Source organism: Sturnira hondurensis, unplaced genomic scaffold (assembly GCF_014824575.4).
Source record: "Sturnira hondurensis isolate 20B ecotype Veracruz unplaced genomic scaffold, ASM1482457v3 Scaffold0002840, whole genome shotgun sequence".
Taxonomy (NCBI): domain Eukaryota; kingdom Metazoa; phylum Chordata; class Mammalia; order Chiroptera; family Phyllostomidae; genus Sturnira; species Sturnira hondurensis.
Genome location: NW_028075471.1, coordinates 4,860,273 through 4,888,163, shown reverse-complemented (window position 1 = coordinate 4,888,163; position 27,891 = coordinate 4,860,273). Strand labels below are relative to the sequence as shown.

At 42.1% G+C, this 27,891-nt stretch overlaps 1 protein-coding gene and 1 non-coding gene across 7 annotated transcripts in view; one reads left to right on the top strand and one right to left on the bottom strand.

Moving 5' to 3' along the window:
• The window catches only part of PXK (PX domain containing serine/threonine kinase like), a 70,896-nt gene that overhangs the window by 9,410 nt on the left and 33,595 nt on the right, over nt 1-27,891 (bottom strand). For all 6 annotated transcript variants that reach the window (XM_037040784.1, XM_037040785.1, XM_037040786.1 and 3 more), the window contains 13 exons: nt 23,910-24,096; nt 17,553-17,630; nt 16,987-17,060; nt 16,273-16,347; nt 13,134-13,238; nt 12,489-12,590; nt 10,991-11,152; nt 10,452-10,569; nt 9,161-9,239; nt 6,535-6,583; nt 2,740-2,817; nt 2,125-2,211; nt 1,601-1,670 (listed from right to left, as the gene is read on the bottom strand). In XM_037040784.1, the coding sequence (XP_036896679.1) occupies nt 1,601-1,670; nt 2,125-2,211; nt 2,740-2,817; nt 6,535-6,583; nt 9,161-9,239; nt 10,452-10,569; nt 10,991-11,152; nt 12,489-12,590; nt 13,134-13,238; nt 16,273-16,347; nt 16,987-17,060; nt 17,553-17,630; nt 23,910-24,096 (1,264 nt within the window). The remainder of the gene's footprint in view (nt 1-1,600; nt 1,671-2,124; nt 2,212-2,739; nt 2,818-6,534; nt 6,584-9,160; nt 9,240-10,451; nt 10,570-10,990; nt 11,153-12,488; nt 12,591-13,133; nt 13,239-16,272; nt 16,348-16,986; nt 17,061-17,552; nt 17,631-23,909; nt 24,097-27,891) is intronic.
• Nucleotides 15,086-15,215, top strand: LOC118983701 (small nucleolar RNA SNORA51). Its single transcript, XR_005065769.1, has one exon. It is a non-coding gene; the product is annotated as a small nucleolar RNA SNORA51 (small nucleolar RNA).

The following is a 27,891-nucleotide window of genomic DNA, read 5'->3' as shown; positions in this document are numbered from 1 at the left end:
ACTCCAGTGAAATCTGGAGATGATCAACTGCTACTTTGTTTTCCTAAACTCCACGAGGGCACCCCTCATGGGTGCCATCTGGCTGCACCTGGCACAGAGCCTTGCAGGCAGGCAGTTGCCTCAGGAAGGTGGAAAACACAGAGGCAGGCTTCCTCTGCTTTGTAAAGAATTAGCTGCTGGACAGAATGACTGCTACTCAGACATGCTGGCTGGAGACCTGAGTCTCAGCCTAAGGACAACAATGATTGGCCCTTGTCTATCCCATCAACCACAGAGAAAAGAGGCCTGCAGCATCCTCCAGCTCTCCTCTCTCAGCCTCCACATCCGTGGAGCCTGCCTGGATCCTCACTGGGATCTCCAGGGCCTGGCCTCCCCTCCTTCTCTTCCCTCTAGCTCCGCCCTGACCCCTTCTCTGACCTAGACTCTGCAGACAGCGGTGTCAGCATGACTCTCAAAGGCTTTGTGGAGCCTACAATCTTCCCCAACCCTTCCAGCTCCCAGCTCCGCCCACACCATCTGCATTCTTTGGCTAGTCCACCTTGTGCACCACTCTGTTTCTCCTCGTATCCCCAGCAGAGGTCCTCCTCCCTGACTTCACCAAGAAGACCCTGAGAAGGTAGGAACTGTGAAGGCCCTCAATATCTTCCCTTCCTTCTGCTTTTAAACACCTCTAACTCTTCATCAGCTCTCTAGACTTCTGCCTCCGGGAAAGATAGACGGGCTTCCTCCAAGGCTGAGACTGACAGTTGGGCTCCTGATGCTGAGCCCTTGGCCTTCTCTCTAGGCCCCTCACCCCATCACTTTCTCTTTTGCATCTTCAGCTTCTTCCTCTCTGCAAGATCCTTTCCCTGCCTAAAAGCATATAGCTATTCCTGAACCTTAAAAAACCTCCCATCCCTTACTTTCCAGGCCTAAGCCAAAGCTGCCTGGGTTAGAATGAACCCTCCCCTCCTCCACGTAGAACTCTCCTTCACAGACTCATACAGAATAAAAACTAGAAGGTCTCACGAGGTCATTCAATCTGGCCCTAATTTCCAAAGATGTGAACATTTAGGCCCAAAGCCAGCTGGGTGAGAGACAGCCAGGAATGGCAGTGATGACTGCCAGCTCAGGACAGTGCTCTCTGTGCCATCTCGGCCCTTCTGAAATAACGCTTTTTGCCATCCCGCACACTATTGAGTCCTTTCCTTTACACGGACGGCACATTCTCCCACCACGTGGTGACTGGAGCAGAGAACAGGATTTAGGGGCACTACTGTTCACGCAGGCTCCACTGAAAAGCAGGATCCCTTGAATTTTAAGTTTGGGTTGGTTTTTGTTCTGTAGATAATGCTCATCTTGGGTTGATCGAGTCCTGCCATTAGTGAAGAGGCTGGCTCACCCAATAACCTCTAAGGTCCCTTCCAGCTCCTGCGTCCTGTGAGCCATGAATGCTGTTGTAATCCTTCATTAGGGACAGAATTCTTTTGTTTTCCACATTGGTTACCACACTCTACACTCTGGCTACCAGAATCCAAGACCTCTTGACCAACTAAAGCCTCCTGGTCCTAGTCTTTGGATGCTGGGACCAGTTACTCCATCACAGTCTATAACCAGTTACCTGAATTATTGGAGTTGCTATATTTTGCTGGATGTTCTTCATTATTTTCAATAGCAGATCGTTTTGACTTCTTTAAAAATAAAAAGAGAGAGGGGGAAAGGGAATAAATACACTGACACTGAGAGTTAGAATAAAAATATTTTCTAGGCATGTGCTTAGTTTATCCACACACAAGGTCATATCTGGCCTCATAACTTAATACAGTGAAAAAGGCACAAGCCAAAACCAAAGGGGAAAATAAAATGAACCATGTCGACTATTATCCCAGGCCAATCACTTCCCCAGTCACATCAGGCCATGATCAGCCCAACAAGCCAGGAAACTACATGGTCCATTTGTTTCCTGGTATTATGTAGCTCCCTTTTATAAGCGGGAAACCAGTCATCTGCAAATAGTTTTGGCTTTCAAGGAGACATAGCACAAAATCTGTCATCAATGAAATTGCACCACTAACTGAGAACTCTCTACGTGGAATCCAGAACTTTTTTACACACACAGAGAATTCAGACAGACAGCAGTCTTACCTTTCGAGCTAAAATCTTTCTCTTTTTTCTTTCTTCTTCAGATCCATGGTGAGACTGAGCTCTTGTCAGTCTTCGATGCTGGTGAATCTGTAAGAGAACACAATTCATCACAAATGTGAGCATATCCTACGCTAATGAAAATCTAACATGTTTTGCCAAATCAAATTGTTTGGATGTAAAATATTTCCCTGCTCAGCCTGTGTGTCTTCAAGGTCAAGGTCTGGATGTCTGGGAGAAGAGTATGCCCAAGGGTAAAGACCTTTCTTGCCTCCCCCAGTTCCTTCCTGCCTCTTTCTCTTGCCGAAGATGAGTGTGGTCGCCAGCACCTTTGGAGCACGAACCACATGTGCCCACCATGACCCAGCCTCCCCTGATCATAAGGAATCACCACCCCTTATAGACCTGTTTTTTTCCCCAACAGGCTGAGCTCCTTAAGGGAAGGACAGGGAGGATTCAGCAGCCTCACAGCATTGAGCCTGAAGCCTCGTTCAGAATAGGTATGCAAAAAATGTTTGTGGAATGAACAATCAGTTAAAAGTAAACCACCATGAATTCCAGGCAGAGAACAGAAACACTAAAAGATCAAAGGGCAGTGAGGAGCTACAGGCAATTTACCTGTTTCTGTTCTTCAATTAGTCTCTTTTCTATACATTCTTTGGCAATTCTCAATGCTTCTTTTAACTTTGTGGGGATCTGAAAGAAGAGAAAGTACATAATCTATTGAGGAAAATAGTTGAAGCTTCTCCCAAATCCCAAACCTGGTTTTAATGAAGGAGCAATTGGTTATCAAGAAGGACGGCACCTGGAATGAAATCGGTTACAAACTGTCCACTTGAATCCTGTGCCGGCCACTTTTGGTATCCCCACTACATGCAGCTCATTAGCATTTCTTATCAATAAATATGTAAAATAAACACAAAAATAGATATGATGTATGCTTCAAGTATTTCAACTAATTCTCAAGGGACTATGAATTACCAAAACAATCTAAAAAAAAAGATAAAAATTTAAGGCCTCATACTTCCTGATTTTACAACATATTACAAAACTACAGTAATCAAAACAGTGTGATACTAGCATAAAGAAAGACAGATAGGGCCCTGACTGGTGTGGATCAGTCGGTTGGACATCATCCCGCACAGCAAAATGTCACTGGTTTGATTCTCAGTCAGGGCACACCCCTGGGTTACAGGTTTGGTTCCTGGACTGGGGACATATGAGAGCCAACCAATGGATGTTTCTCTCACATCGGTGTTTCTCTCCCTCATTTTCTCCCTCCCTTCCCCTCTCTCTAAAAATAAAAAAATAAAAAATAAGAAAGACTTATAAACCTGTGGAACAGAATAGAGAGCCTAGAAACAAATCCACATGTGTATGTCCAAATGATCTTTGACAAGGTGCCAAAAGCATACAACAGGGGAAGGGGAGCTTCTTCAATACATGATGCTGGGAAAATGGTATATTTACACAGGAAAGAATGAACCTTTCACAAAATAAGCACAAAGCTGGATTGAAGACCTAAACCTAAGACCCAAAACTATAAAATCAGAAGAAAGCATAAGAGAAAAGCTTTATGATATTGGATTTGGCAGTGATCTCTTAGCTTGGACACCGAAAGCACAGCAACAAAAGCTACTCTGGACCCCTCAGAGTAGACAAAAGGGACCATATCACACACTTAAAACTTCTGCACATCAAAGGAAGCAATGAACAGAGTGAAAAGGCAACCTACGGAATGGGAGAAAATGACTGGAAATCATATATCTGATAAGAGATTAATATCCAGAATATATAAAGAACTCCTACAACTCAACAACAAAAACATAAGTAACCAAATTTTTTAAATGGACTTGTCACAAAAAAATGGATTACACCACAATAAAGCTGGAAAAAGAAACCCCCCCAGAAAATCGAAGAAAAAATATGGGCAAAGGACCTGAACAGATATATCTCCAAAGAAGACATACATATGGTCAACAGGCACATGAAAAGATGGTCAACATCTCTAATCGTTACAGAAATGCAAGTCGAAGCCACAATGAAATATCATCTCATCCTCATTAAAGTGGTCACTATTAAAAAAACAGAAAATAACAATTGTTGATGAGAATGTAGAAAAACTGGAACATTGGTACACTAATGGTTGAAATATAAAATGGTACAGCTACTACAGAGAATAGTATGCAAGTTCCTCTTAAAATTGGATCGGCATACGATCCAGCAACTTCTAGGTCTATGTCCAAAAGGCCTGAAAGCAGGGTCGAGACACACCCTGCATTCACTGCAGCGTTATTCACAACAGACAAGAGGTGAGACCTCCATCAACAGATAGATGGATTAACGAAACGTGGCAGATACTCACAGGGGAGCATCACTTAGCCTTGAGAAAGGAAATCCTGTCACATGCCACGTAACACAGATAAAACTTAGGGACATTTATGCTGAGTGGAATAGGCCAGTTACAAAAGGGCAAATACTGTGTGATTCAACCTTATAAGATATCTAGAGTTGTCCGAATCACGGAAGCAGACAGTAGAACTGTGTTTGTCAAGGCTGGGGGTTGGGAAATGGGCGGTGGCGGGCCAGCTGTTCTAGAGGTTGAGTTTGCAAGATGAAAAAGCTCTAACGATCTTGTTCAACACAACAATGTGAATATACTCAACACTACTAAACTGTATACTTAAAAACAGTTAAGAGAAAAAATGGTTAAGGGAATAAATTTTACATTGTTTTTTATCAAGATTAAAAATTTAAAAATATACCCCACCACCACCAAAAAGAAGAAAAAAATTAAAAATATATAAAATTTACTGGAACACACACAAATTCAATTAATTATAATACTTTGTAACTCCGGAGGGATTTTTCTCTGTCAAAGACTTACTTTCTGAATTTCACAAGATTAAGATTTTTCTGAGCTTTGATTTATTAGTTTTTTAAATGATGATGAAAGCTCAGGCCTTGAAAAAAGATACTCAGATCATGTGGAACTTTTGATCTCCAGTATTCTTTTTAAAATATAAACTTACGTTTTGAGTATGTAATACAGTCAAAGTCAAAAGGTGTAAAAGTATAGAAACACACTGAAAAGTCGCCCACACAGGTCCCCTTTGTGGACGCAACCAGTGTCACCAGTTTCTTGTGCATCTTTCCAGAAAGACGATGTATATACAAAAAATTAACACTGGCTTCTAAAATCGCCTTGTCTTGGCTGCACAGACTCTCTTGACTTAGGGCAAGAGTAAGGTCTGGTAATAATCCTTGGGCTGAACGATCAGGGTTTGAGGAGAGCATAGTTATTTACAAGGCTGAATATATTTTCTGAGGAGATTCCGTAAAGAGATGAATTTAAATGTTTTTATTTCCTATTTCAGATCCAAACAAGCCATTATTGTCAGAACTCCGCCAACTGGTAACGAGGACAGAGGAAAGCATCTGTCACCTATATAATCTTCTGACCCCAAGTTGTTCTGTTTTTTCCCTTTTTTTCTCTAAATTTAATATTATCATAAGAGCATTACATGTTCTTTGGGAATATAAAGAGGAGAAAGAGAATTGCCCTTCATTCTACCACCCAAAACAACACCAACAGTGAGCACCGAGGAGAGCCAGGCCCCAGACGAGGTGTTCACGTGGATTATCTCCGTTGTCCAATGACGGTGACAGTAGATGGGTGTTGCTCATCAGCTCCACACACGGAGTACACAGACCCAAAGAGTGGGTACTTGCCCACAGATTGGTAGCGCTGAAATGGGGGTGATTTTGTCTCCTGCCCTTTCTAGGGGACGTCTGGCAGTGCTGGAGGCATTTTTGATAGCCACAATGTGTGGGGAGTAGGGGGAGTACTATTCACACCCAGTGGGTACAAACCAAGGACACTGCCTAACATCCTACAGTACACAGGACAGTCCGACAAAACAAAGGCCTATCTGGTCGAAATGTTAAATGCGTGGCTGAGAAACCAAAGTAAACTTAAGTAAACAGCTGGTATTAAAAAAGCAAAGTAAGGCATCAGCCCAGTGTTGGGGGGGTTTCAAAGCCCCTGCTCCTTCCGTACCACACAACGCTGCTACTTCTCAGGGCACTTTCTCCCAGGCTTTCTGCTAGATGCAGGTATTTTTTCACACATTGTATTTATATCTTGCTTTTTCTATCCATTAGTGCAAATGATGATCATTTTCCACATGACTGCGATGTCTTAACAAATTTTACTTGTATTAGATAAAAACATTTTATCAACCAGAGGTACTATGAATTATTAAATTATTCCCTAATTATAGGACATTTAGATTGTTTTTAAAATTTTCTTATTATAAGTAATGGACCTCCTCTTTTTTAATTAAAAAAAGCATTAACTTTCACAGTCAACTTATTTATGTCACAAACCAAAAAAGATATGGTTAACTTTACCTTAAACTGTGGCTTTTCAGAAGTGGTTAGTGAAACATCACTGAATAATCTGTAAAGAGAAAGAAAAGGACAAAAAAAAAGTCTTTCTTAAAGCAGGTGCACTCTCAGAGGACGATCAAAACAGAACGAGACATCTTGAGCCCAGGGAGCTCCCACAGCCCCCAGGACTGACCCAACCCACCATTTCTTGTCTACTGACATACTGAAGAACGTTTCCAGGCCACCCAGTGTGACCTTGGGAAGACCCCCACTCCAGCTACCAGGAGCACTGGGTCAGCTGTGGACTGGGGGTTATTCCCCCACTGAAGGGCAAAACTCCTTTCATGCTATGTAGTAAATTAATTTACACTTAAAAATTAGTTTTGCAAATAGTTATTTATTATATTATTATTTCCATTTGTTTCAGATTATATATACCGCAGATATTTCTGAACAGAGCAACTAGTTTTCCTTTTTTGTTTTTTTTCTTTTTTGGTCCCAGAGGAGGATAAAATTTATTCTGGAGCTCAATAAAATAAAACCATGTGGTGGAAAGAAATTGTTTTGATTAGACTCTAATGAGAAAGTGATTTTCTCCTAAGAAAAGTAGTGTTTCTCATGCTCTCTTAAAAAGAAATAGCAGCTTTTAGAGTATATCTACTCTCTCTTCAAAACTATGTTATTGAAAATAGCATAAGGAATTCTGAATTGTTTTGGCTAAAACAGGTTGGAAAGTTTATTTATTTATAATATTCTATTTTTGATTTTAGAGAGAGGAGAAGGAAGGGAGAAAGAGGGTAAGAAACATTAATGGGAGAGAGCAACAATGGTTGCATTCCAAACATACCCCAGGGAACAGAACCTGCAACCCAGGCATGTGCCCTGACCAGGATTCAAACTGGTGGTGAAATTGAACCAGTGAACTTCTGGTTCACAGAACAATGCCCAACCAACTGATTCACACCGGCCAGGGCTAGACAGAGTGTTTAAATGGCCATTTGGATGGTGACTAAATGCCTGTGAGTCTTTCCTTGAAGAGTCCCCCTTTTTAAAAATCAGGAACTATGTGACAAGGAGGAATGACAGGGTTAACCTTTTCCCACTGAGCTCCCCAGGCAGTTCTGGAGATGGAGACCAAATTCTGCCCTCCAAGGCCACAGGTGTGTTTATTTCCAGGCAACCTGAACTGGACAAGGTTTACACCTCTCCCAGTGCTCTTCTCAAGGCTGAAGCCCACGGGGTAGAAAGACTTAAGTAAGGAAATAATATTCGGATTCACTTTAGAACTGGAAGTGGGAGAAAATGTGAGGGCTTGGGGCAGAAATATAAACCCAAGTAAATCAGTGTGGGTACAGGCTGTTCCCTAACTACAAATGCATTCTGTTCTAGAAGCCTGTGAAAACTGTTGTTTCCCTAACTGGACCTGTCTTCCCATGTTCACACTGTTATTAACAGTGGCTGGTTGGACGAGGGGCTCGCCTGTGTCAGTCACACAGGAGAATGTCACATCCACGGGCAGAGGCTTGGGCTGCTCAGCTCCTCACGGCAGTAGCAGACCCTCTGCAACAAAGCTGCACTTCCCGCTGCCCGCTCTGCACTCAGCCGCATGCACTTCAAGCTGCCCCCTCCCGCTTCCCCCGTTACTGTTCCCTCAGTACCCCCGATCTGTTTACAATAAGCCAGTACAGACACAGCACTGGGAGTGTCACATGGAATGGAATGTTCACAAAATAAAAGCTGAATCATATTAATCATAACTAATATTTAATAAGCACTTAAGTGCTAGGCACTGTACTAGGAATCGTCTCTTTAAACCCTCCCAAGAACCCTCTGAAACGAGGCCTATTACTATCCCCATTTTACAAATGAGAAAATTCAGCTCCCAGAGGTTAGGAAACTTGCCCGAGGTCGCCCAAGTAGAAGTGGTGAAGCTGGGAAGTGGGAGCTGGGAGAGGGGCAAAGGGGAAGAAAATGGGGACATCTGCAACAGTGTCGTCAATAAAAATAAAAAAAAGAAGTGGTGAAGCTGGATCCACCCCCAGGTCCATCCAACCTCAGACACACCCTGCTTAACCACCCTGCTGCCTCTCCATGAACAGGCAGAAAATGTGTCTGAAGGAAAGGCCCCAAAGCACTAGTCCAACCACCTTAATTACCTACTCATAATCCTGTTTACAAGGGAATGTCTCCTGAGCTGTAAGCCTCCACCCCAGAGCCAGTACCTGTCAGACATTTGATAAACATTACCCAGTGAGTAAACGAACAAACAAGCGCAGGGGAGGCTGGAAACGTACTGCCCGCCTCACAGAGGGCAGACCCTCCAAGGCAGACCCTGCGGCTTGTGAACTAGCCACAGCTGTGACCCAGTGGTGCCCAAAACAGCGTCATGAAGGACAGCTGCTTGAGAGGGCCTTCCTTCGGTACTTCCCAAATGGGGGGCCGCCACATGGACACATACACAATGCTCATGTCAACAGGAAGGCACACATGAAAACGAGGCTGAGGTCAGAGAAGAGCAATCAGACTAAGGTAGCAGAGAGGTCACAAGGAAAGGCCGTGATATCATGCTGCAAGTGACTGTCAGCAAGGTGGTCTCTCGGACTCTGCAAGGTACGAAGATAACAACCAAGGTGTATGATTGACTTACGGCATCTGTAAGAGCCGGGAGACGGTAGGCATGCCATTTTTACAGGCTTCACAAGACAGCGTAGACTCCAACACGGCCACTTGAAATGAACAGATACACATTTTAGTTCCACAGAACATGTTGGCAAATCCACTCGGTGATAAAGGGTTTGACAGCGCTTTGCAACAACTGTCTGTAGGCTGATCGGGGACAGTGTCAAAACTTCACGCGCAGACAGATGGTGAACGTGGGAAGGGGGAATGCTGGCAACACCGATGTACTGAGGACTCAAACTAAGCAGGTTAGAAACCACAGGCTGACAGACAGCTAAGTATACTTCAAAGATAAATGGAGGGAGGATTCGAGATACCATTCATAAAAGTGTTTGCTCTCGAAAAGAGAAGTAAACACTAAACAGAAGTAAAAATTTTTAACTCAAAAGACATTTTGCTGTTTGCCTGCTTTTAATCAAAACCAGTACGCAAAATGCCAGTTGTTGATACCTCAGCATCCAACACCTTGGCTGATAATAGCACAAGCAGCCAGACTTTCCTACCCACCACTGTTCAGTTTCAGCTGTTTGAACTCAACACAAAGCAGTCTCAGTGCCCGTTCCCTTGAACTGACTCACTTAACACAAAATTAGTGCTTGGTGGAGGGCCGCATACCTTCATGGCGCAGTGGTCCGAGAGCCACCCTGCCCTCCCCTCCCCTCCCCTCTGTGCTCTAGCCGTGAGTTCTGAGCTGGCTGTGAGGGGATGAGTCTGTATGAGTTCCTCCATCTCTCCTTCCTCACGATGCCTCCCACCAGTCCCCCAGCTCTCCTCGGCCCCTCAGGTACTGCTGGGAGAGCTCCTGGATCTGATTTGCCAGTGTCTGCTTTCCTGCCTGCCTCCCGTGGCTCTAGGCCTGCTAGGCTCCTATCTCCCAGGTATCTGCCCATGGCTCCCTTGTTCCTTGCCTTGGTCTGACTCCTGACACCTGACAGAGCCCTCAAGATTGGCTTCAAATTGTCTGATCCTGGCTTCTGTTTCTAGATCTGATTCAGTCTGGCCATACTGCTCTTTACATGCTCCTGCTTTCAAAATTCTAATCTCTCTTACAAAAATTCCTCTGTTTCAGACGGCCTGACAGGTGAACACACCATCTGAATTTCAATGAAGTGCATTTAAGTAAATTACTCAGATCTGCTTAGCTTTTAAATTGGATAAGACTTTCTGGCTGTAGAGCATGACAACGTCCTCTGGGTCCTTCCTGGATCCTAGAAGTGGGTGAGTAGGGACCAGAAGACCCCTCCAAACCTCATACTGACCCACAGCCATAGATGGGGCAGGAGGGAAAGAGTCTACAGGCACCGAGTCTGGAGGTCGTCCGTAGGTCATTTCATACAATAAGTGGCCAAAGCAGTGGACGTCCACACTTTCCAACGTCTGTAGAAGAAGAGAGAGCAGTGGCACGTTGCTCTTTCAGTTTGGCTTTATGAATTGCAGTGTCCCCGTCCTCAGCTTCCACTGAGAAACAAGGCCTGGGGTGACCCCACTCATCGGTAGTGAAAATGCAACTCCAAAGCCTTTTGTAAAAATTCACAAGGCATTGCTCTGACCAAAGGTCTTGGTCTCGCCCTCCACAGTCTTCCAATAAGTGACTCTATGCCCTTCCTTCTCCCATCTACCATTTCAGCTTAGCCTCTGGAGATTCAGCAATGCTCCACAGGAGAAACCAGCCAACAGGTATGGCCCACCCCAACCATACCTTTTCACTGCTTTGTGCATATTTCTTACAGGGGTCTGGCCATAGGGATAATTTATACCTCAAGATGAACCTGCTGTTTCATTACTGTCAGCAACTTACATTGATTTTCCTGAATTGTGAGAAATAAGATCGGTAGAAGGAAGGAAGGCCCAATAAGGAATTCTCAAGGTCTAGCAGCCGGCAAGTGTCCCCATCCAGCATGACGTTGGAGGCGTGGAGATGCCCATAAGGGAATCCCTTGTCATGCAGAAACTTCAGTACCTATTTAAAAATATGTACAGGTTACATTTCCCCTAACTCATTCCGATATAAGACCGCTTAAGCTTTGTTTTTTTGAGTCAGTGTATTTTCAAACAAAATCAAACAGTTCACTGGGGAGATTCCTAAAGAAAATTGCCACCTCCATCCATCTTTCTGGAAAAAGATGTGATGCTGAATGCTTCCCAGCTGTGAGATGCAATGCAATGCCAGATCCCTCGTTTCCACAGAATAGAGAAGCAGCCTGTGTCTGCGTGGGGTTAATAGCTTTACACCAAAAGCCTCTACTTAAATCACTTCCTCACCCCAACAGGCCAAGCCCTCTTCATGGCAAAGTCCAATCCCCCAGTATAGAGCAGTAAAGCTATCATATCAGTGCTTGATAGGGGCTGAGTTAAAAACATCACCTTACAATATATTAGCCTATTTATTGATAGAAACATATGACAGGCTCCCACAAAGAGAAGCAAACATTTAATAAAAGCGGCTCACCCAGTAATAGGGGTGGCCAGGACATTCCATTGAAGACTGGAAAAAAATGTTTCAACTTCTCTTTTTATTTTTGTTTTATTTTTTATGATTTTATTTATTTTTAGAGAGAGGGTAAGGGAGGGAGAAGGAGAGGGAGAGAAACATTGACATGTGAGAGAAACACAGATCAGATGCCTCTTGCACACCCCCAACTGAGGACCTGGCCCACCACCCAGGCATGTGCCCTGACAGGGAATTACACTGGTGACCTTTCCAGTTTACAGGGCAGTGCCCAACCCACTAAGCCACACCAGTCAGGGCTCTATTTGTTTTGTTTTTAATCTCATTCTGAACTTATAATGTACAAAACATGTTAGTAGTAGTACATGTATGTAATAGTTAAATACACACATCATCGGGGGAGGGTCCTCCTGAGATTGTTTTCACTGATAGGGTTGCACACTCCAAGAGGACTGGAGAACACTGCGTTAGAGAGTGACGTGGTAAAAGCTTTTCATGCTAATTACACTCCAGTAAGGGAACACTCTGGTTACATATATAATAAAACCAAGAATTTTGTCACAAAGATAAAGATTGACCAAAAATAACACAGAAATCAGTACCCACATAGTTAAGTTTTTAACAATCAGACACTAAAATCCAGTAGCTAAGCTTTTTGGAATTTTGTATTTCTAAATTAGTCTTCGTCTCAAACATTTACTTTTTGCAGTCAAATATGACAATGCCATCAGTTTATAAACAATCAAATAACTTAAATTATTGGGGATATTGCTTAATAACTTTCCCAAAAGAATATTGGAATGCTGAGTGAAATTCCAATGCAACTTGAAAATTAAATACCTCTTACCTCTAATATTTGCCGCCCATATGTTTTTATTTGCTGAAGTTCAAGGCCCTGGATCTTCTTAGGATTGCAGTACTTCTTTAAGAATGGGTCTTTTGGTTTTGACTTTGGAAAAGAACACAGAGCACGTAAGAGAGAGGCAGAAGGGTCAGCATCCGCACACAGGTTTCCTGACAGGCAGGACTCTGCAGAGACTAGGACGCCATACTGTGGGGGGTGGGTGTTTGAAGTGCAAGACTGTGCAGCTGACAGAAAGAGGCTAACCTGGGTTTTGCCCCATGTCTAGTCCAGTGAAAATGTGCCTGGTCTTGACCTTAGCCAACCCCAAAGTCTTATATACTATTAGAATTTTTCACTATTTAAAAAAATTTTCCCCAACTTTGAGATAGTGTAGCTTTGTTAAACTGACCACAAACCACAATGCAACGGACATAATCATTAAATGTTCAACCTTCCATCATGTGGGGAAAGCAATGCTTTTTTAACTATACTCTGTAGTTTTTATCACTCAAATCAAAATAAATTCCAAATAAAATTAAAATAACATCCTCAGGGCCTAGTTTCTGGAACCTCAGGGATCAAGTGTCCATATAAGTTTTAAAGGGACTTGTGAATTTCTTTATGACCACTAACTTGTACCAAAAGTACCTTGTAGATCAGGTCCTTCAAAGTTCCTTTTTCATTAAACATCCTAATAAGCAATGCTGAGGATTCATTAGCTGTGGCAAAGGTAACTCGATAGATGTAAGGGTGCTGGCAAAACAAAAAAGAAATTCAGGTTTATTTGCATCCAACTTGACTCTGGATATGCAGAGTCAAGTACCATCTCAGCAGTTTAGCTGCATACAAATGTGAGCATATTCTCTGAACACATAGCCTTTTCAAGTTATTAGACAAGCAACTCCTACATTGTTCTTTAGATCAGAGAAGGAACATAAACAATACTGACAAAAGGAAGTACGTAACTGATGTGGTCAGCTTTACATGGAAGGCATCTATTTTGGTATGCATGTTTCTCATAGTTCAGGCAAAACTGCGGTGGAAGAAAGGGAAAGTCTGAATTTCTAGAATAGTGATTTTAATATTCTGCCTATGTAAATCAGTAAAGAATAATCTGAATCCTAGAACAGCTAAGTAGGGACCAAGAAAAATGTATCTTCATCCACAGCTTTGCCTAACATTCCACTCTGCTACACTGTGCCAAGCCAAGGAGCATGACAGCCAGAAAACAAGCAAAAGTAGCATTCTGGGGGATGGTGGCCTTTTTCCAAAGCACCTAGCATGACTCTTCCTGCCCTTCTCCTGGAGTATGCAAGGTGAAGATTCACAGCATCCTCCTGAGATGCGGGCTGACGTCAACCAAGTGGTTTGGAGAGCAAGACAAATTACTAAGGACTGAAAGGAAAGTATTCATATGACCTGAAATTTTGATTACATGAACCGTCTAGCTCTGGACAGGTATTACAATGTCCATTAGCACAAAGAAGTACCATGAAAATTTAAACACAAGGGTGCTGAGCTATGCAAAGATTCAGGGGGCAGGGGCTGAGTGGGTTGAGGGGTGAAAGGGTATGCCTAGGGAAATGCAGTCATTGATCATGAAATTTCTCTTGACCATCATATGAAAATGATTACTGGTGACAATGTAATAACTTTACTGAAATATAACTCACATAGCATATGATTCGCCTATTTACACTGTACAATTCCATGGTTTTCAGTATATTCAGAGCTGTGCAACTATCACACAATCTAATTTTCCAACATTTCATCTCCCCCAAATAACTCAAGGGATAAAATAAAAGTCCTTGAGTTCTACAGATACAAATAAAGAAGGAAGGACAGAAGGCTATTCCTTACCGTAGAATGCCAACTAATAAATGTAAGAGAAATGATGGGGTTAGAAAAGCTCAACGAATGCTAAAGCCAGTGGGTTTGATAAAGAAAGGGAGGTTTATACAGTCTCAAGATATCTCCCTATAATTACTTACTGATTAATTCTAGTTCTTTACTAGAAAATAGTTAAGGATGAATATAAACATTTAGCTAAAATTGTTCACTATGGCTTTCTTTTAATCCTTACCTGAAGACATGCCCATTGATTTTAGAGAGAGGGGAAGGGAGAGGAAAGAGAGAGGAAGAGAAAAATCCATGTGAGAAACATTGATTGGTCACCTCCTACACATGCCTTGATCAGGGACTGAACCCACAACCCAGGCATGTGCCCTGACTGGGAATCGAACCGGTGACCCTTTGGCTCACAGGATAATACTCCAACTGAGCCACATCAGCCAGGGCTATAGCTTTTTTTTTTTAAGAGACAAAAACTGGAGGTAATCCAAATATCCAGATTAGTTAACTAAGGTATAGCCAACAATAATTCTATGCAGCCAGTAATAATGATGTCGTTGACAATAAAAGAGGCTCATGGTAAGCCTTCTGGACCAGCTGGATAAGGACATCAACACCTTCTCCATGTGTGTCAGGTGAAATGCAGGAGTAACCCTGGAGAATGGGGTCCATGGCCTGTGGTTTAGCTAATTCTGAAACCTGGGATGAGGACTGGCTCCTGTTGGGAGAACGGTGTGGGGTGGGGCTGGGTCATCCTCGCTGACCACTGGCTGTGCTCTTACGCTGACTGTCCAGAGAGAAGAGGCAGGGTAAACCCACCCTACACACACCTCACCCCAGGCTCTTTGCCTGCTCTGTATTGTAAATGAAGGAAGGTGGGGGAGGGGGGAAAGATGTTCACAGTATACTACTAACAAAAAAATCAAGTTTTAAAATAATATATATATTTTCAAATCATATACAATCCTAGAACAGTAACAAGTGAACATTGTTATTTCTAATTAGTTGAATCTACAGGTGAGTTTTCTTTTCCTTTTTTTCTTTTGCTTATCTTTGTTTTCTGACTCTTCTGCAATTAATATGTTTCACTTGTCCACACCACCTTCTTTTTAAAACGCCTGCCCATTAAAAGAAATTCAGAGTTGAGTGCTGACAGCCTGTGTCACACAATTAATCAAACTCAAAGACCACAGCATTTTTCTTGGCTACACACCACCCCTCATTAAAAGCCTGGTTTAACTAGTTTGACAAGGCACACTTTCTTCACAAACAAACTTGCCAGCCACCTGGGCAGGTCAGTGTGACTGCTGAGTCCACGAGTGACTCACTCCAGGGTCCTACATCCTCACACAGACCACAGGTAAAGAACACCAACACTAACTCACTTTTCTGGACAGATCAGTCTTTTCCTGAAGACATTCTGCGTCTATTTTGAAATATATTGATGTTGCTCTTTCCACCAAAGGCCTCAGGTTAGAATTGCATTTTAGCATAATTAATGCCAGGTTTTCCTAAAGACCACTTGGTTGGCCCCTGGGAACAGTAACTCAGACAGGAAAAGGGTTATTTTGGCTTTCCCTCATCCAGCTTACTTAAACCCTTATTTATTCTGTTTTCTCAGGCTAGAACAGATCTTTTAACTCCATCGATAAACATCTTCACCAACAACGAAGTGGCTAGTTCCTATTCTGATATTTGCTTAAAATATGAAGTCTATGTTTAAAGTACCACATTTCATGGGTTAGGCATTATAAATACCATTTAAATAGCCTCCAATCTATGGGACTAGTTATCATAGCTGTTCTACGGAACAACTTCAATCGGAACTGAAATCCAGTATACCTCTCCACGCTTTTGAGTGTATCCAGCTCTCTCTGTCCACAGAAAACACTGTGAATCTGTCATCAACACCAACCATAGCAGGAACCGTACTCACCAAACAGGAAGGCAGAAGTTTGATCAGACACTGAAAATCTTTATCTGACAGATACTTGTCAGGGCCAAGGTCAGCCTAAAAACAAAAACATGGATGGAAATACCAAGGTGCTACCTTTAGTCATTAAAAAAAAAAAAGACATAGAACTGTACGCCTGAAACCTATATCATTTCATTAACCAATATCACCTCAATAAATTTAATTTAAAATATTCCTATGTCTTTCTTTTTTTATTTGTCCAAATATATGAATCTAAACCGAAGATGAAAATCACCTATGTCTTGCTGCCTCAAGGTCTTTCTGAAGAGAGAGAATATAAACATAAAAAGCAGGACTTAACTGTAATCTTACCAAATTCCATTAACCACCGTGTAGCACTAGAACTCCCAAAGTGAGAGATAACAAAGTAACACCCAAGCACTTTCTTTAAAACAAATGGCAATACTGCCAACCCTAAAGAGGTTCCAGAGAACTATTTTAAGCTGTTCCTGTTTCTTTCCAAATGTTTATTAGTTGATCAAATGTAATCATGTTGAAATGACTAAATGCACAAGCAAAATGACTTAAAATGACTGTCTTTTGATGTGGGACCGAGAAGAACTCTGTAACACCACTCAGGAGCACAATATAATTTCTTAATTCTCTTGTCAATTTCTGCTCTCATAAACCCATCTAAAGTCCCTGAAATGAGACTGAAACAAAACCCCAGCTTACCCAGCTTAACACGAGCCGCTCCTTTGGCTGATTTTTAATCTTCATCAAGAAATATTTCTTCCTTACCCTCCAACCTGCCATAAGAGCAGAAATATGTTTATAGCTACATAATTTTTATGGCACTTGATGTTTCATTGACTGAGTGATAAAAATTAACTTATTTCCATAGCTATATAGGTGCAAGTAAAACAAGCATTTGGTAATGTTGACATGGTAAAGATTGAACTTAAAAATAAAAAAGGCAAAAAAATCGCTCCAGACACAGGGATAATAGGAAAACAGCACTTCAGTTTAGATTTGGTGAATAGAAAGGTGAAGAATGAATGATGAAACCAGGTTGAAAGTGTGTTACTACCACTGAAATCCTCAGATGGGACTTCAACCAAGTGTCAAAAGTCACTAAGTATCAAAAGTTAAGAACTGCATCCTCAAGCAGTAAGAAGGCAAAAAGGAAAAGACACCACCTGCATTTAAGAGCTTTCTTGGGATACATAAAGGGAAGCATGACAAAGAATCCAGTTCTGGGATCTGTCTTTTTTAACAGAATGGGCTCGCCAGTTTCTCACCTATGTCTTTCAATGGTTCTACCACCTCCCACTTTGGTTCTGATCGGAAGAACATGGAGACCTGCTGTAAGGCGATCTCTGCAAAGACATTTCAGAAACGCATTAGTCAAGCATATCAGGAAAGTACCATACGCTTAAGATGTTTTCTTACAAATGACATTCTTACAGTCTACAACCTTAAAAAACTTCATTACAAAAACAAACACACAGACTAAATGCAATGTGGGATTCTAGACTGGATCTTGGAAGAGAAAAAGGACGTTAGTGAAAAATTAGTGAAATCTAAATAAAATCTGCAGTCAAGAGTAATGTACCAACATTAGCCCTGGCTAGTGTAGCTCAGTGGATTGAGTGCGGGCCTGTGAACCAGAGGATCACGGTTCAATTCCCAGTCAGGGCACATGCCTGGGTTGCAGGCTGGTTCCCTGCAGGCCAACTCCCAGCAGGGGACGCACAAAAGGCAACCATACATTGATGTTTCTCTCCCTCTCCTTCCCCTCTAAAGATAAATAAATAAATAAAATCTTGGAAAAAAAAAGAAATAAAAAAAAGAGTAATGTACCAACATTAATTTCTTAGTTTTGGTAAATGTACCATGGTTATATAAGATGTTAACATTAGGGAAACTGGGTGAGGGGGGTACGGACACCCTCTGTGCTATAACTGTCATTTTTCTGTAAATCTATAGTTATTTCAAAGTAAAAAGTTTATTAAAGAAAAAAGTAATCAATTACTACTAATATTGTGGGTATACATGTTCATGTACTAGAAGATGTAAAATATTCAGCCAAGAATTCAATATATGCACTAGGCCATAATCCAACCACAAAACTCAAAATGTTTTCTAAGGTCAGCTTGGAACAGCATTTGATGTTTCTCCAAGTGATATTTATCCCATCTTCATTCCTTGAGGAATTATAGCTTTCACCAACAAAGAAGCGATTAGCCTTAAATATATACTGAAAATAAAAGCCAGTGTTTTAGAAAAACATCTATGTCCAGCAACAACACAGTTCTACTGTGGGAAGTGACGGTGCGCCTGTTTACTGGAAAAAGTCCATGCTTCCTTTTGTGTTCGTTTATCATGACAATGTTTTCTCCTTTTAAGAAGACAATGAGAAGAGGAAGTTCTTTAAAGTTCAATATTATAAAATTGTATTATAAAATTATCAAAATAACCGTGCTTTTGCATTTCCTACAGAAAGCAACACCTGTAACTTGCTATTTCTCAATGCGGTGAGTAAATGAAGCCACCCGACTCCTGAAAGCAAACAGAAATCCTGCAGATTCGCTGTGGCATTTCACGGCTGCACAGCACTGATTACACTTTAGGCAGGGTGGAGAGACATAAGGGACGGACATCTCCGCATGTCAAAAGTACCTAGTCTGGAATTACCCTGCAGAGAGCTGGGCACACAGTATCATTTTGATGCACTTCACAGTACATTATGAGTTAAGAGATTCGGGGAAGAGAACCCACTAGCTGTTTGTTTATTGATTCAATATGTAAAGTGTCAGTCCATCCACAAAGAAGAAAAGATGTGAGAACCAAATACAAAACTGACTCCACTTACATTTGTTCTAACTACTCCAATGTGAATAACCACTTGGAGGGACTGGGTGGGACAGAAGCATATAAACGTTAATTATCAACACTGGGAACTCTGTTCCTCCCCCATAAATAATGTGGATATGAAATGTCTTCAGTATTTACAAAATAACTTGAATGTAAACAAATTTAAAGGAAATTCTTTTTTGTTGTTTTGATTTGAGAGAGAGAGAGATCAATTTGTTGTTCCACTTATTCATGCATTCAGTGGTTGCTTCTTGGAGGAGCCCTGACGGGGAGCGAACCTGCAGCCCTGGTGGGGTGGCCCTCTAACCAGCTGACCTGACCCATCCAGCCAGGGCAAAAGGAAATTCTTTTAAGTGAAAGTCATTCATATCAACGTTGAGAAGGATCACGAAGAGTAACTTTGTAAATGTAGTACGGTATCATTATAGGAGACTGAAGGACAGTTTGTTCAAAACTAACAATGACTCATAATTTCCCACAAAATCATTACTCAACAATATTGACCATATGCTACTATGTGCTGTACGTTGTTTCAGAAACAGGGAAATAGCTGTGAACACATGGAACAAATGGAACGTGAACAAAACGAAAGGTAAATTGAGGACTGGGAAAGAGCTTTTTATACCTTAGGGGGCAGGGAATTATGGAAAGGACATTTTCTTTCCACTAAACTATGATTTATTGTCAAGTAAATCACAGGACTACTACAGTCCCAATATTAATCCCCCTTCCCCAGGCAAAACACTTAAATGCTAAGCATCTATTTCTCTGCTTAGAAGCTTTTATTGGTGTCCCATTTCTTTACCAAGTCAAAACCAAGCTCCTAAACCTAATGTTCAACCTAGTTCTGGCTCTGTCTCCTACAACAGTCGTGCCTCACTCTCCCTTCACGCTCAGATTTGCCCCCTCAGTCCCTGAAGACTGGCCTGTCCCCACACCTCAGCATTTTCCATTCTCGCCCATCTATCCTTTGAGGCTTAGCCCAAATTTACTGCTCCCCTAGCCAGGACCCCTCCCTCCCTTCCCCCTGGTGCCCTCTCAGGGCTGTATCTGCCCCTCCTTTGGGATTCACTCACAGACTGTCCTGTATCAGGGCTATTCTCCTCCCCCAGACCAGACACTCTGGCTGGAAATACCTCCCTCCCCTGGAGCACTGCCCCTGCCTCTCAGCCTCTCCAACTTCTCCTCACCTCTCAGATCTCCATGTCTGTAGCACCTCTTCTGGGAAGCCTTCCATCTTCAGATCTAAATCATCTACAACCCTATAAACTGCACCCCCCCAACCCAAGGTGCTGCGCCACGTTTACCCTGCCACAGTCTTCTCCCCGCAGAAGTGCCCTGGGTAGGGGTGAGGGAGACTATTCCTTCTGTGTTGCTGTATTCATAGCATCTGGCACATGGTAGGTGTTCAATAAATATTTCATGCAGTGAGAACTAGGTTCAATAGACATTCAATGGGTATGGATACTCACTCCCGTTAGAACATGAAAACCATAAAAAGGAAGGCATCTGCCCTCATTTTCTTTAGCAATGACAGGAAGGGAAATGCAGGCTCATAAATGCAGATAAACAAGCCCTAGACTGGCAATGCAGAGCGAAGCCTTCACGTCCATTCTGCTCTTACCACACACAGCACTCAGACTTCTGAGCTCGGAAGACACCAGCTGCCCCCATCACGTGCAGTCTTTGAGCTCCTAGATCCCAGCCCCCTGGGACGGCTGCAGGGGACAAACACTGAGCCTTTCAGCCCCGCAGCTGAGCTCCAGGTCCCTACTCTACTACAGGAAACAGCGCAGCAGAGGCCAGCACAGAAAACAGCTGGAGAGGGGCCTCCACCTTCTCCAAAGCATCCCACTCTAGCTCTGAACACCAGCCCCCACCCCCAATCTCTCCTTGGATACTTTTCCTCTGGAGCTCACTATTATCAGCCTATTCACGGGATTCATGGGGCTTTAGACCAAAGAGAACTTCAACACTCCCCAGTCCATGGCCCCCTCCCCCAACTCCTGTTTTATAGCCCTGGACCCTGAAGCCCATGGAGGGCAAATGCTGCTGATGACAAAGCTGGGACTAGGATTCAGGCCTACTGATTTCTGGGCCAACTGACTTCTGTGTAGACATTAAAATCCCCCTTACTCTGAGGGGGTGTGAGGTTTGGGCTGGGCAGATGGCTACAGAGCAGTGAGGCTTTTATACAATAGAAGTACCTTGCTAACAAAGTGAATAAGGTGGTGGTGGTGGTGTGTGTGTGTGTGCACGCGTGTGTGTGTCCCAACACCAACCCCTCATGACTGGGAGACATCTGTTTTCCCTGTACAACAGCTGGTTCTCAATTAAACTTTCTAATTCAAGCGAACACCTCACAATTCCTACACAGAAGGTGATGAGCCACACTGAGTTTTGCAAAGTCTGGGCGAGTCTGCCTGGCTTTCTGGGGAACGGCTCCATCAAGCTGACGCAAAGGAGGGGGCCCAGGCTTCCGTTTCCTGACACAGCTGGTGAGTCAGCCTAGGGCCAAGACAAGTCCCGACATCTCATTCAAAGGGGGAAATAAGTCAGCATCTCTCTGAAAACAGCAACCATTCACTACTGTTCTGCTATAGGACTATAAGTCAATCCAGACAGTCTACCTTCTGACAATTTTGGGAACAACTGAGGCGCAGCACGGAGAAATGAAATGAGCGATGCTGCTGAGAAGGAAAGCGAGTTGCTGGGGGCCTCAGCCCTGTGATGCTTTCCCTCCCAGGTGAACCAAAACCAAGTAGGGGATGAATGCAAGCCTGGTTAACAACGCAGTGTTCAACGTGTAACCCGCAGTTAATGTGAATTTGAAATAAACTTTCCTTCATCCCACTGCATTCTGGAAAGGCATTTTTTTTACTCCTGCTTCTATTAGAAGACAGCAGGTCCCTGCAGGGTATCCAACCTTTTGGCATCTTGGGGCCACACTGGAAGAAGAGTTGTCTTGGCCATACATTAAATACATTGTGAAATGTAATCACAAAAAAATCTTATGATGTTTTAACTAAATTTATGATTTTGTGTTGGGTCACATTCATAGCCACCTTGAGTCACATTCGGCGTGCGGGCTGCAGGTTGGACACCCCCTGTAAGAGTGAGGCTTCTTAAGCTTTAATGAGCATGCAAATCACCTAGGGACCTTGCTAAAATCAGATCCTGATTAGTAGGTCTGAGATGGAGCCTGAATTCTGCATTTTTGATAAGCTCCCCAAAATACAGTGCTGCTGGTCAGCAGGCCATACTATGAATAGTGAGGTCCAAGGACTGTGGTTTTCAAACTCAGCTGCATATTGGAATCTCTTGGGGAGCTTTAGAAACCACCAGCCTGCCCAAGGCCCAGTATTTCAGTTGGTCAGAGCCTACGCCTGATACCCTAAGGTTGTGGGTTCTATCCTAGGTTAGGACACATACAAGAAGCAACCAGTGAATGCATAAATTCATTGCAACAAACCATTGCCTCTCCCTTGCCCCCCTCCCTCCCATCCCTTCTCTCTCTAAAATCAATTAAAAACAAACAAATAAAAAAAGGAAGGAAGGAAGGGAGTGAGGGGGGGCAGGGAGGGAAGGAGGGAGGGAGGAAACCATGAGCCATACCTGCAGAGATTCTGATTTAACTGACATGAGTGCAGCCTGGGCATCAGGATTTTATAAAGCTCCCCAGGGGATTCGATTATGCAGAAAAGTTTGGTGCCTGACAAGCAAGCCTCTACTCCCCTCTCTCTGAAAGAGGAATAAAATTTCTTCCAATTGCTTTAAAAGCAGTTTTTCTTTAAACCCTCACCTGAGAACATGCTTATTGATTTTACAGAGAGGGGAAGGGAAGGAGAGAGAGACTGAGAAAAACATCGATCAATTGCCCTTCGTATGCACCCTGACCTGGAACTGAACCCACAACCTTTTGGTTTGCAGGATGACACTCAACCACCTGGGCCACACTGACCTGGACTCAAAGCAATGTTTTTGAGGACCCAAAAAGTAGAGTGTAAACAATCTATTCTTTTAGTGAGGATATCGGCTTATTAATAATACCCCGAATTCCATTTAGAAAGAATCTAAGCACAGTTTAGCTTTAACAAACCATTTGAATTTTAGTCGTTAGTTCAGTCCTACAATGGTTTCCACTGGTGTCTTCAAGGTCACACCAGAATGTATTCAATATTTAATCACCCATTCTGCTGAGACTAGGTTCAGGTACTCAATGCCAGCTTTGTGTGAAACCGGTATCCTTTTCACTTCAGTCCCTTGGCTGCCTCCCTGTCCCATGGAACAAAGACAGCTACCTCCTCCCTCGGTTTTGCACTCAGTGGGTCTCAGTGAACCACTGGGAGCACAGAGAGAACCCTTCTGAGTGATATCACTGCTGTGAGAAAGTAATTCTGAGAAAAGCCAGACACACTGTGTAACTGTAAATACAAAAAGGAGCCAAATACAAATCACTTGCAATTACTGTATAGGTTATCATGGATTATTTACCATCGATTCTGTCAGGGAAGTTACTAAAGACTAGAATGTAAGTACACAGACACAATAACTTCTCTTTCAGATTTTTCTGGGAAGGCATTACAAACATGTTAGAACTAATTATTTTCTTTTATACATCTAAATAAATTACAATCAGGTAAGAATTAGTGAATGAATAATACCCTATAACAAATATACACGTCTTCCCAGTGGAACAGTTTCTCCCACATATTTCATCTCCCTCAAAGCACAGAGCCTCGTTAGCCCTGTGACCACTGCTCACAGACCCCTCTGCTTACCAGTGTAGTTTGCAGAATAGTTGTTTGGATCTAAAAACTTCTTAACCAGCTCACAATTAGACAAGATATGATTTGTAGTGATAACGTTGAGATAGTTCTGAAGACCTTTCTGTCTCTCAGCTATGAATTCACGATCCATGTTACCAATCAATTTTTTGGGAGGAAGAGGTAGACATAGGCCTGCAATCTTTAAGAAAAAAAGCATTATATTATACTCACGTCATTCCTAAATAAGATACAATATCAGACTCCTGAGCCATCATATTTCATTAAGTCTGAGACATGAAAAATTTTAATGTTCATCCTAATTTCAGTGATGTGAAAACGTGAAAAAACTGTGCATCTTAGAATTCATAAAACACTGTATTAAGCATAACAACTATAAAACTTAATTTTCTTTTTTTAATTTCTTTTTAAAATTGATTTATTTTAATTGTTGTTCAAGTACAGTTTTCTGTCTTTTACTCCCATCCCAGCTCACTCCCCCAGTGCTCCCCACCTCCCTCCCATTTGCCCCCACCCCTTAGTTGTTGTCCATGTGTCCTTTATACTAGTTCCTGTAAATCCTTCCTTTTTTCCCCCTGAAATTCCCTCCCCTCTCCCTTCTGATCATTGTCATTTCACTCAGCATAATGCTTTCCAGTTCCATCCATGCTATTGCAAAGGGTAGGAGCTCCTTCTTTCTTTCTGCTGCATAGAATTCCATTGTGTATATGTACCATAGATTTTGGATCCATTCATTTACTGTCGGGCACCTAGGTTGCTCCCAGCAGTTGGCTATTGTAAATTGTGCTGCTATGAACATTGGGGTGCATAGGTTCTTTTGGATTGGTGTTTCAAGGTTCTTGGGATATAATCCTAGCAGTGGAATTGCTGGGTCAAAAGGCAGGTCCATTTTTAGTTTTCTTAGAAAATTCCAGCCCAGAAATAAACCCAAGTCTCTATAGTCAATTAATATTTGACAAAGGAGGCGGCAACATAAAATGGACTAAAAATAGACTCTTCAACAAATGGTGTTGGGAGAACTGGACAGCTACGTGCAAAAAAATGAAACTGAAGCACCAACTTATACCATAAACCAAAATAAATTCAAGGTGGATAAAAGACTTAAATATAAGCCATGACACCATTAAAGTCCTAGAGAAGAACACTGGCAAGAAAATCTCAGATATTTCACACAGCAACATTTTTACTAATATGTCCCCTAGAGCAAGGGACATAAAGGAAAGAATAAACAAATGGGATCTCATCAAAATTAAAAGCTTTTGCAAGGCTAAAGAAAACAGTATTAAAATAAAAAGAGAACCAACTATATGATAAAGCATATTTGCCAATGATACCTCAGACAAGGGTTCAATCTCCAAATATACAAAGAACTTACACGACTCCACTCTAAGACAAGCAACCCAATTCAAAAGTGGGCAAAAAACTTGGACACTTCTCCAAGGAGGACATACAGAAGATCCAGCAACACATGAGAAGATGCTCAGTATCGCTATCAGAGAGATGCAAATTAAAACCACAATGAGATACCACTTTACACCGGTCAGAATGGCAATCATAAACAAAGCAACAAACAAGTGTTGGAGAGGCTGTGGAGAAAAGGGGACCCTACTTCACAGTTGGTGAGATTGCAGTCTGGTACAACCACTATGGAAAACAGTATAGAATTTTCTCAGAAAACTAAAAATGGACCTGCCTTTTGACCCAGCAATTCCACTGCTAGGATTATATCCCAAGAACCTTGAAACACCAATCCAAAAGAACCTATGCACCCCAATGTTCATAGCAGCACAATTTACAATAGCCAACTGCTGGGAGCAACCTAGGTGCCCGACAGTAAATGAATGGATCCAAAATCTATGGTACATATACGCAATGGAATTCTATGCAGCAGAAAGAAAGAAGGAACTCCTACCCTTTGCAACAGCATGGATGGAACTGGAAAGCATTATGCTGAGTGAAATAAGCTAGTCATTGAAAGACAAATACCATATGATCTCACCTTTAACAGGAACCTAAACAACAAAACAAACAAGCAAGCAAAATAAAAACAAAGACACTGAAATAGAGAACAGGGGGACAGAGACCAGAAGGGAGAGGGGAGGGAATTTCAGGGGGGAAAAGGAAGCATTTACAGGAACTAGTGTAAAGGACACATGGACAACAACTAAGGCGGGTAGAAATGGGAGGGAGGTGGGGAGCACTGGGGGAGTGAGCTGGGATGGTAGTAAAAGACAGAAAACTGTACTTGAACAACAATTAAATTTAAAAAAAAGAAAATTCCATACTGTTTTCCATAGTGGTTGTACCAGTATGCAATCCCACCAACAGTGAACTAGGGTCCCCTTTTCTCTACAACCTCTCCAACACTTATTGTTTGTTGCTTTTTAAAAGTGTTTTTAGTTTTATAGAACTTATACATGAATATTATTTCAAGAGTCGGTTTTTTATTATTATTCACAGTTCCATGACATCCCTCCCCCTGGCCACCAGATGCCACATCCATTCTGGACATACCCATGTCCCCCCACTCCTCAGAGACAGCTACATTCAATTCTTTCAGCCAATCTTATGGCACCGAGGGATGTTTATGTTGTTCTATCTTGATTTTTCATTTTTAGGCGTTATCTATAAATCTTCTATCATGGAAGATGAAGATTAAGTTCTCTTTCACTATCTTGACCTCACCCCATACACACCCTGTTCCTAATCCTTCCAATATAGTTATGCTACCATTTCTAAAAAACTTATTAACTTTTAGAGAGAGGGGAAGAGAGGGAGAAAGAGAGAAACATCAATGAGCAAGAGATACAACGATTGCCTCTGGCATGTCCTCAGTTGGGGACTTGGCCCACAACCCAGGCATATGCCCTGACCAGGAATTGAACTGGAAACATGCCAGTTCGCAGGCCATGCTCAATCCACTGAGCCACACCAATCAGGGTGCTATAATTTTATTTAGTGTAGTACTCATGTTTACTTTAGGCAAACAATATTTACAGCCCAAAAGCCATGCTTACTATGCTTAGCATGGCTACTTTCTATCAACTGGGGGTTTACTTTTTTCAGTTTTCTATTCAACTCCAAACTCTCTGGCTAAGCCTTTTCTCAACACATTCACCTACAGAGATACATTAATCTCACCTTGTTGCTGAGGATCTTCCAGAACCCAGCACCCTGCTTTAAGCAGGACTGATGGTCCCTACACCTGCTGCAAAGCTGGCATCCTGGGACCTCCCTTTACCATCTCGATGGAGATGCTTTTGTCTTTCTCCTGCTGATGCTCATTTCTATGTCGATCCTTTTTCTTAGATATCCCCCCTATTTTTAGTGGAGATATCCTGTCAACTTCCTAAAAGAGGGGCAAGTTCTGGAAAGCTTGCATGTGTAAATCTGTCTTTATTCTACCCTCACACTTGATTGACAGCAAGTCTTGATGTGGAATTTGAAGTTGAAAATATTTTTTTTTCTTCAGAATTTTTAAAAACTACTTTATTGTCTTCTAGTTTCCAGTGATGTGGTTAAAGGTTCAAGCTTCTTGATTCTTCCCCCACTGCCCCCCCCCACACACACAAGCTTTTAGGATTGCCTTTTTGACCCCAGTTTGTGAATCCCATGTGCCTTTATGTGGGTCTACCTTCTTCCTCTGTGCTGAGTACTGGGCCCTTTCAACCTAGAAACGAGTAATATCCTTACATTCTTTGATGTTTTCTTGTATTAGGTCATTACTTCTTCCTTGCCATGTCTTTTCTTTCTTTTTTTGGAACTCCTATTATCCAATATGAGACCTTCTAGACTAATCCTCTATTCTTATCTTTTCTCTCCTATTTTCCACCTTTGTTAAACTTTTTTTTCTACTGAAAAAGTTTTCTGGGATATTTCCTTTATATTTCATCCCTTTTAAAGTTTTCATTTCTACTATTATCTTTTTATTTATTTTATTTTATTTTATTTTTTTAAAGATTTTATTTATTTATCT